Genomic DNA, 10903 nt, shown 5'->3' with positions numbered 1-10903 from the left:
TATATGAACTGGATTGACAAATCTAATGTTATTTTGAGAAACTATTGAGAAACAAATATCCACAGCCCAAATGAAAAGTAGTAAGACTAAACTATATGAACCTAAGTAGTCCTACATAACCAAAAGCTAATAACTAATACATAACATATCATAGTCAGAATTAACTTACATGTATTTTCCCACTTCTGCTTCACCTTTTTCTTCAAAGTATTCTCTATTGAAAGTATTAAATGTGTATTTTACAAGATCTTTTAAAAATCTAAAACAGAGACTATATTATTATATTTGCACTCAAATTATAATAAAACTTATGGGGTCACATGAATCACATTCATTTATTAAACATGTAACTATATTGTAATTATTTCAAATTTTATTAATATAGCATTCCATTGATGGACTGACAGTGTATAATTCTTCTGCATTGACGATCCAGTTATAAATCAGTTCTTTCCCTTTTTTTTTACTTTTAGATTCTTTACAGGTATATTCAGGATGTTACTGTCTTCCTTTGATAAACATTTATATAGGCAAAATGCAATAGCAGTGAAGAAGATAGTGAATACTTTGCAAATAGAACCTGAATTAAAAAAAAAAAAAAAAGCATCAGATATATCAATCTGTTTAGAGCAAAAATATTTGTGGAAAGAATGCCAGTTACCAAAGAAAAAGTAAGTATATTTCGTCTCCAGAAAATATCAATTTTTCCAATTGTAAAATATAATTAATGTCATAAACTTATATCAAGTTACTTAAAGGAGATTTTTTTCCTGTTTACAAAAACTTTCAGATTTCTTAAAGATATGGCCCAAGAAAAATTCAAGGTGTGTTAGTATCTCACAGAATGTATTAATTTTAAAGCTTAAAAAGACATTTCTGCTTTCAGAATTGAAATATCAATAGGAACTGGAATCTATGTAATTGACTTCATGTAGCTTTACTCTTTTTGAAATATTCACCATTTTCCAAATAAAAACAAATATTGTAGAAAAATTAGTTGATTATGTAGGGTTTTTTATTCATTTTCATGTTTCAAGTTTCAGAAAATATATTACAAGGATTATATAAAAGTACTTGGGTTTAGGATGCAAATGACCCTGAAAATTAAAGTAAAAAATATTTTATAGCAACAACATCAACTATCTGACAATATCAATTATAGTGGTTACAAAAGATAAAGTAAGAAACATTAATTAGTCTGTCATTTATAATAACACAATAATTTTCATACATCTTTAATAGCCCAACACTGTAAATAGCCCAAATGAATTTTAACAAGAAAAATAAATTGTAGTATATTCACAAAATGAAGTAGTATTCAGAAATTTTTTAAAAGCACAAGCTACTGCTATGGAATAACACAGATGAATCTCCCCAAAGCATATGAAGCAATACAGAAAAAAGAAAAAAAACTGTATATACTTCATTACACTTGCAAAAATTGCTAGAACATGCAGAACCAATGTATTGTAATAGAAATGTGAAAGAGGTTTATCTGTAGAGGAAGGAAATTGACTGGAAAGGGACAGGGGGAAAATTTCTACAGCTTGGATGAGGCTCTGTTTCCACAGGTGCACTCAATTATCAAAGGCCATCAAACTAAACACCTGAGATTTATGCTAATTGTATCTTAATTACATCTCAATTTTTTTTTAAAAAAGAGTACCGTTTGATACATTTTTCACAAACTAAACACAGTGTGACCAGCATCTGGATCACGAACAAAACATTGTCAACACCTCAGAAGCCCTCCTTTGTGTTTTCTCGAAGTCACTAACCCAAGGGTTAGTGTTGTTTGCTCTTGAACTATATTTATAACAGGTCAAAACTATGTAAGTGGAATCATACACTGCATAATCATTTGTTTCTGGTTTCTTTCGTTCATCATTATGTTTGTTGATTCCTCCGTAATTTATGCAGTTGTGTAGCTTTCACTTTCATTGTTGTATACTATTCCATTGTTGATTTTATCACAATTTATCCAAGCCATTATTTACTATTTGATTAACCACTTTTGTGAAGAGTTCTTTCAAGTCCTTTGTCTATTTTTTCCATTGCCCATCCTTTGTTTATTACTGATTTATGGGACCTCTTTATATACTTTGGACATTAGTTCTTTTTCACATTTACCTTCTACACTGCAGCTATCTTTTCATTATTTCTTTCGATGGTCAGAACTTTAAAATGGACTAGTTGACACGAAATTAGCACAAAAGCATATTCCTATTATAGTTTCCTGTGTTTGTCCTTTCCGATGTAATTCCCTATTTCTTTATTATTGTTTTCTCCTTTTAGTAGCTCCTTAGCAGGATCTCTAGCAGTTCACCAGCTTTCTCAATTACGTGCTGTGTTTGAAAATAGATTAAGCGTGCTACAGTTATAACTAGAATAAAAATTAAAAGGCTCAGCAGTGTCTTAAGAGGACTTACTTATGAACAATGCCTAGTTTTGTTTAATTATCTCTCAGAAATTAATTTTGACTACTTAAATGTCTTTTTTTTTTTTTTTTTTACTTTGTAATTGTTTTTTAAAATTGTACTTTACCCAGTGTTCTATATAGACTAAGCTTACTGGATAATGGACTTTTGAATTACAAGGTACCACTGTATACTGTCTCACAGAGGTATTTGTTACTGTTAAATATTAGAGTCTATTATTATGTGTTTCTTTGAATTAATGAACCCACTCATTAAAATCACAAAACATATAAACTCTTTTAAATATTTATCACACCAACAACATCTATGCAATGAAATCACTGAATGTTAGTACCGATAAAAATTTCAGAAATTATGTAGTCCAGCATCCTCATTTTTACAGATGAATAAATTGAGATCCAGGAAGATCTATTGAACTTTTCAAATACAAGCATATTTAAATTTTCTCAACACTGACCATAGCTCATACAACTACAATATCCCAGTTCCCCATATCTCTTTTATTCAACTAATAATGAATGCTTGCTATGTCGATTGTTATATCATTAAGCAAAAGAAACAGTGAAACTTACATGTAAGTAGGGTAAGAGTATCTTGATGTTCTTTAGGGGTGTGAAAAACATTTTTTTATTTATCCTATCCTTTACTATGGAAATGGTCACAAGGTCAAGCAACTTGGTCGTATAAGTATATGGACAAAATTGTTTCCTAAATTGAAATTTTGCTAATTACCACCCCTTATTCAGGAATAACATAAAACAATTGTGTATTTAATGGAATGACTCAAACAGTCATATAAAAACTATAGAACTTTAGTTTCTAAAATATTTTCTTTTTTTTTTTTTTAAAGATTTTATTTATTTATTTGACAGAGATAGAGACAGCCAGCGAGAGAGGGAACACAAGCAGGGGGAGTGGGAGAGGAAGAAGCAGGCTCACAACGGAGGAGCCTGATGTGGGACTCGATCCCAGAACGCCGGGATCATGCCCTGAGCCGAAGGCAGACGCTTAACCGCTGTGCCACCCAGGCACCCCATCTAAAATATTTTCTATATAATAAGTCTTCTTAAATCATCAAAGTATCCATTTGTTCACAATTTATTATTACTGCACATTACTATAAACAACTATACATTTTTAAAACAATTATATTTTTCTATATTTCTTCAATAGGTATTACTTACATATTCCTACCATAAAGTAGGCCATTTTCGTCTTATTATAGATCCAACAACGTCCTGTCTTTCCACAGTATTCAGTCCCCCGAAAGATACAAGAAGTGGCTCCTGCCATTTTAAAAAGTATTGGTCCAGGTATAGTCCCTATGAAAAATGCAGTAATTGTAAATTCTCCATGAAAATACTACAGGTACAGATAAGAATGTTTTTATTCTAAAATTAAACACACATTTAGTCATCATTACATTTAAATATATCATTTAAAATTAGCTAAGAATTTGCTTATAAATAGGATTATTAATAACTGGAAACTGTAACTGTATTTTTAAAAAATCCTTATCTCTGCAGGCATAAAAAATTAGTATCTTTGATATTTTTAGAATGGTGTACATATTGTTATGCAGTGGACATCTCAAAACTTTTAATTTCTCAATTAGAAATTTAGGAGAAAGTATTTAAAAGGGAGATATTAAAAATTATTTTTGTGAATTCAGTGTACCTCCAAAGACTTCAAATTGTGAAATTTTCAATCAATGAAAAGTTAGTTTTGTAATGCAATGTACATCTGTTATCAAGATATTGTGAGAAATAACTGAAAATGTAAATGGTTTTGTATGTTTGTAGCAACCCCTAAATCCAGAGGACGGCTTCTGTGTTGCCTGAGGTAAATCTCTATATGCTCTCAGAGACAACACCTGTTCAGCAACAATTTCAGCTAAAATTGAATTGAAAGTCACTTAAAAAAAAAAAAAAAAAGCCAGTGGGGAGCCTGTCTGGCTCAGTTGGTGGAGCATGTGACTCTTGATCTTGGGGTTGTGAGTTTGAGCCCCACATTAGATGTGGAGATGACTTAAAAATAAAATCTTAGGGGGGAAAAAAGCCACAAAAAAGGATCTCAGAGCTAACATGTCTTAACCAACTTCCTTCTCTCAGGGCCCTCATGCTCCATGACTCTTGATTCCTGTGAAAGATCATACCCATCACCAATTTTCCCAGGCTCATTGAGTGCTGGCACTCTGTTTCTAATTGTTCAAGGCGAAAAACTTAGGCCTGCTATTCATTTTTTTTCCTATTTTCCATCATATTTTTCCAATCCATGATAAGTTTCTGTGACACTAACTCCAGACATATCTTGGATATGTTGATTTCTCTCTTTCACAACCTCCAGAATCCAATTTAATATAATTCTGACTTAGACTTCAGCAAAAGCCTTTTTTTTCCCTCCACGTTTATCTTCTGTAAGTATTTCTCCCTCAGAAGTAGAGTTATCTTTTAAATGTAAATCAGATAATCTCTACTCTCTGCTGCAAATTCTCTGTTGGCAAAATCCTGTTAGATATAGAGCCAGTCTGTATCTAAAATATCATATTCCACCCTCTTCCATCAAAAATGTATTAGTCTCCCTGGCTTCCTTTCTGATGCAGAAACTATTTCTATACTTCTTGTTTCTCATGTTCTTTCTTCCATTACAAAGCTGTCCTTGGGGTACCTGGGTGGCTCAGTCAGTTAAGGTTAAGTGTCTGCCTTTGGCTCAGGTCAGGATCCCAGGGTCCTGGTATCAAGCCCAGAATGGAGCCCCACATGGAACCCCATATCAGGCTCCCTGCTCAGCGAGGAGCCTCCTTCTTCCTCTCCCTTCCTCCCTCTCCCCTGGCTCATGCTCTCTCTCGCTCTGAAATAAATAAATAAAATCTTTTTTTAAAAAAATCTGCCCTTATCTAGTGGGTCATTATTCACATAAAAATATGCTCTAATTTTTCCTGACTAAAAAAGCAATTTTAACCCCACATATTGATCCAGTTATAGAATTATTTCTCTGGTCCTCATCAAAACCACACTTAAATTTTTCTACATTCTTGACTCCATTTATCATATGTCTTTCAGTCTGAATCCAGTTCAATCTTGTTTCCTTGCCCCATTAATATTTTTCATCAACTTTTGAATCAGGGGTGCTAATATAGTCATAATGCAGATTTGAAAGCTAACCTTTGCTATTTTAAGAAAGCCTGAAGTACACAGTGCATTACCCTCAGCAAGACCAATTTTTTCTTTGGCTATAAATCCTTGAAAACATCCGATTCAGAGTCTTTGGTAATGAAAATGTTTAAAAGCACTAGTTTAGGTTAATGACTTCCCAAACATGCAAGCAATCCTGTGGTTATATGTTTTGTTTCAGCTTACCAAACTACTTGTATGAGCTTGATGAATATACCTCTAATCAAACATTGTCCTGTCTAATCAAATATAATTATAATACATATTTTATATGGCAGGATGGGCTTTGCATTCGGTATTGTCTTTTTACATAAATATTGTCTCCTAAATTCTCCAAAGCAACTCCCCCAGTCACTTGTTTTGTATCAGTTAACCATTATTTGACATTCCAAATATACATGTAGACACACATATCAAAAAATGAACAATTCAGTGTAATAAAAGATTGCCAAAAGTCCATACCAAACATTCTCAAAATCACATAGGTCAAACCCAGGGCCAAGGAACGATGATTGTCTGATACAATCCTGCAAGCAGATAGTAATGATATTACCAAAACATCATTATTATTAGCAATAGAGAATGTTTGCTAGGTTCAAGGTTATTTTTTTTCCTGTGTGTTAATTAAACCAAGAATCTTTAGCTAGTTGACAGAGTTCATTCTGGGTGAATTAAAGAAGCACCACTCCATCGATTTCTTTATACCCTGCCCCTCACCAACTGATTCCAAAGCTTCCTGCTCTTCACAAGGAGGAAGCATTTACGGACCAAACCCTCTGCCCCAGCCTCTTTTTTCCTTTGCTGAAAAGACTTAGCACTAACTTTCATACTTATGTTCTTCCATTTTGAGGTGCATACCCACTCTTTTAGATTTCTCCTTTTTGCCCCTGTGAGATCCACTGCCTACATTACTCTACCTTTATCTCTGTCTTGGGAGGCTGACCTAATGTACTATATCCCTATGCTCTCTTGCTTTCTGTCTTCCAGTTAGGGTTTGTGATTTGGGTGCTCCAGAGTGAGGACGGACAGTGAGGTCAAGGTGTTCACGCTCAGGCTCTCTCCCTGCAGAGTGATATCAGGTTGACTGGGTCCGTAGGCAAAGCAGTCCCCTCTACAGGTCTCTCTCCTTCCTACCCCTGTTTTCCTGTGGCCAAGTAGTAACAGACCAGAGGTACTATGCTATACCCTGTGATTTCTTATATTCCACCCACATTTCAAACAGCCACGTTCTTCAACCTTGTTCAAATTGTCCTAATTGAAGTGTGCCTTCTCTTTCCTATTGGACCTCTGACTGTTACCCTCACTATTCAAAACCTAAAATAAACAAAAAATAACTTTCCCAAATACAAAAAAAATGAACCTCTCTGGGGGCGCCTGGGTGGCACAGCGGTTAAGCGTCTGCCTTTGGCTCAGGGCGTGATCCCGGCGTTATGGGATCGAGCCCCACATCAGGCTCTTCCGCTATGAGCCTGCTTCTTCCTCTCCCACTCCCCCTGCTTGTGTTCCCTCTCTCGCTGGCTGTCTCTATCTCTGTCAAATAAATAAATAAAATCTTTAAAAAAAAAAAAAAAAAAGAACCTCTCTGTATTTATTGGTCAAAGCAAGTATTTGTTTAAAAAATGCATAACGCCACGTACTAGTTTGGAAAATGAAAATACAATAAAATATAATCAACCTTTGAACATATTAGGAAGTAAAAAAATAAGAGCTACATTTTATTCTAATTAAACTCTATGCTTACCCTTTGTTTTCTTGTTCTAGAACTTGAACAATAAACTAGTATGACCAATATTTTCATCCAAACTGACCCAATTTATTAAAATGTAGCATACATACAATATTTTGTGACTATTTTACAAAAAGTGAGGTAATTCTACCATATCAACCTGGTGAGAATATATATTCTTTCCTCAGATGCTTACTACTAAGAAAATGAAAACAAATTAACCAATCCTCAAAAGAGAATGGCATTTTTAAATAAAAAAATACTTTACCCTTCTATAATGAGCGGATTCTTAAGGGAGGAAAAAGAAAGGGTCACATTGTAGAACCGTACTTCGGTACAGGTCTTGGTATAATGTGCAAATATGAATAATATGCCTAACTGTAATTGTGTGTTCTGCTTCAGTTAGCACAGGTAGCTTCTTACATGGCTTATCGCTGCTTTCTGAAGCATAGATAGAGCTGATCATAACTCATAAGTATAATCGTTAAGATGTATTTATGTATCTTCAGTTTGATTAGAACCATCTTTCTGATATGCAAAATAAGACGAAAAGAGTAATGATTCCTCAGATTTTCCATAATCATTTAAATGAGCAGCACAAAATAAATAATAGATATGTATTCAAAATATTTAATGAAAAATGAGTATTAAAATATACAGCGAATATAACAATGAAGTGAATATTTTTTGTACATTGTCTAATAAGTAAGGCTATGAGAGGATGATTTAAGAATTTCATGGAATAAACAAAAAATTTGTTAGTACTCTTCCAAAGTGTAAAAAGGCAGCTTCCACTATCTCCTAGGACTTCTAAATTCATATTTTCACTCCATGGCTTTCTTAAAAGACATCAGTTCTAAACTGAAGTTCCTGTGGTGCACAAAAGCTGCTCTTTCCCTAGTGTTCCCTGTCACAGGAGATGGAACTGCCATCCACTGTCATGCAAAGTTCAAGTCCAAAATGTGAAAAGAGGCATCCTTGATACCATTTTTTTCTTCGTTGGCCAGATTCAATAACCAAATACTGTCATTTTTAAAATACGGCTTTTTCATATCTCTTTCTCTGATTTAAAAATATACATAAATCTCTAAGACCACTGGCCTATTCCAAGGCTCTACCTCACTCCTTAAAGAAACGAAGTAACTTCTTAATTTATCTCCTAACAACCATCCTTATCCTTTCAGTCCACTCTCCACAGAACAGCCAAAGTGATTTTTTTTTTTACCTCTGAGATTCTGATTATTTCACTGCCCCCACTAGGATCCTTCAACAGCTTCCCCTTGTTCTTATGATAACATCTAGAACTGCGGAAAACTTTTCAAGGGTCAGCCTGATTGCACAGGTCTCATGGCACGCCACCTCACACCGCATTTTTGCCTAAGCACCCTCCTTGTTCATGACATTTGATAACACAACAATCTTACGAAGCGGCTTCCCCCGAATCTTTGCTTCTGTTGCCACTGTATGAAATACTCAGCCCCTAACCTTTAGGGCTCAGCTTAAAAGTCAGTTCTTCAGAAACACCCTCTCTGAATCCTCAGACTGAGTTAGATTGTCCTATAATTTTCTCATTTCATTTCCTTGCATTTTCTTTGCAGCGTGTTTTAAAACCATAATTGAATACTTATTAGTAAAAACCTTTTTTTTTCCTGCTGTTTTTCTTGCCACCGTCCCATATCCAACAGTGCAGCAGGGAACTGGACACTTTTCTCTCTCTTTTCTTTTATGCTTTTCTTAAAAGTTCTCATCTACCTTCTTGCTTGAACCTGTGGTGACTATCACAGTTGAGAAGACAAACATTTTTTTAAAATGTGGGATGGAAGGGAAAGAACTGAAGAACTATTTTTTCTTTTCTTTTTCTTTAGTTATTTCTTTGTTTTTCCTTTACCTTCAACTATTATTTTTTTTAATTTGGTTAAACTTGTAAACCTGATTTTAATCCATTTACATATAAAAATTTCTGATGTATTTTACCATTTTTATTTTATTTACTTATTTTTATTAATGAGCACCTTGATGGGGAGATACAGACAAGTCATGGTACTTTTCTGTTTAGACTTCAGCCTCACACATCTCAGATTTTAACAAATTTCTCCAGAGAAAAAATAATTTTATCATTCTCAGTCCCATGTGATCACCCAAAACTCTGCCAGCTTGCTTGCCCCCAGCAGTGACCCTCTACCTGGACCTAGTCCAGACTGTCAGCATCTAGCCTTTATCAAGAATTGGCAAGAAACTCAGGGAGAGCCTTAGATCTCCAATTCACCTCTAAAAACTTCTGCTCTCTCTGGAAGTTTAATCCCTCTAGTCCTTTGCCATTTTCTGCCTGGAGATACATGATTTTTATCATTAACCCAGCTTTTCTAGTTGCCCTCTGTAGGGCCATTGGCCTGATACAAACTTCTCCATCCTACCCCTCTCTTCCTTGACTTTAATTATCATTTATTTGCCAGTGATTTCACAATTTATGTCTTTGGCTCTGAATCTTATTGTATTTTTAAATTAAACTTTATTTGTTGAATTTGTAGTATAGTTACATGCTTTGGAAAGCAAAACAATATAAAGAGAATATGCTGGAGAAACTTGCTTGTTTCTGCCTCTGCCTTCATCTGCCTCCACTTCTACCTCATCCCTTTGGGCTACCGTTAGGTTACCATTTTAATTTCTCTTTTGTTTATATCTACTGTTCCGTTATGCAAATACAAATAATTGTAAATGCATATCTCTATATTCTTTCTTCACAGGAAGTAGCATACTATATTCACTGTTCTGTACCTGATTTTTTCATTAACAGTGCATTCTTAAGATCCTTTCCTACATGAACATAGAGCTCCTCCCTATTCATTTTTTTCAGTTGCATTATATTTCATTGTGCAGAAATGTTTTGACTTTGGTTATTATTTTTAACTTAATGGAGTAAATTATATCAATCTTTCCTGCTTTTAGATTTTGAGTCGTAGTTGGAAATACCTTGTTCTTTTAAAGATCATAGTGAAATTGGTCTATTTGTTTTTCTAGCATTGTATTGCTTAATTTTTTTTACATTTAAATCTTTATTCCATGTTAGGTTTTCCCAGTGTGTTATATGGGCTCCAAATATATTTTTTTTCCCCTTGAAGTCTATCTCTTTATACTCAAACCACTTTCCAAAAGATCTATCTTTGATTCACTTCTTTAAGATTTCACTTTCATTTTATATGAAATTCCCATGAGTTGAGATCTATTTCTAGACTTACTGTCATTCTATTCATAAATCAATACCATATTGTTTTAATAATTAAAACTTTATGGTGCTTTTAGCTTATGGGGTTAAGCCTCCATTATTGTGTTTCTTTGTTTAAGATTCCCAAGCTACTCTCGTTATTTTTCCCTAACAATTTTAGAATCAGGTTTTAAAGTTCAATAATTATATTGGTATTTTCATGATCACAGTAAAATTATCAATTAGGTTAAGGAGAACTGATATATTGGTGATGTTCAGTCTTCAGAAATCCATAATATGGGATATATTTTTCCCAGCTGTTAAGTCAGTCTGCTTTTGTGACATTCACGTGTGTGTGTGTTTC

At 33.9% G+C, this 10903-nt stretch overlaps 1 protein-coding gene across 1 annotated transcript in view; it reads right to left on the bottom strand.

The window, feature by feature from the left end:
* Positions 1-443: 443 nt before the first annotated feature.
* The window catches only part of SLCO6A1 (solute carrier organic anion transporter family member 6A1), a 96953-nt gene continuing 86493 nt past the window's right edge, over positions 444-10903 (bottom strand). The window contains exons 13-15 of the mRNA XM_040621958.1: positions 6074-6138; positions 3623-3760; positions 444-580 (exon numbers count right to left, since the gene is read on the bottom strand). Coding sequence (XP_040477892.1) covers positions 444-580; positions 3623-3760; positions 6074-6138 — 340 coding nt within the window. The remainder of the gene's footprint in view (positions 581-3622; positions 3761-6073; positions 6139-10903) is intronic.

Source organism: Ursus maritimus, unplaced genomic scaffold (assembly GCF_017311325.1).
Source record: "Ursus maritimus isolate PB19 unplaced genomic scaffold, ASM1731132v1 scaffold_5, whole genome shotgun sequence".
Classification (NCBI taxonomy): domain Eukaryota; kingdom Metazoa; phylum Chordata; class Mammalia; order Carnivora; family Ursidae; genus Ursus; species Ursus maritimus.
Note: the sequence above shows the minus strand (reverse complement) of the source record. Positions and strands in the feature narration are given on the sequence as shown.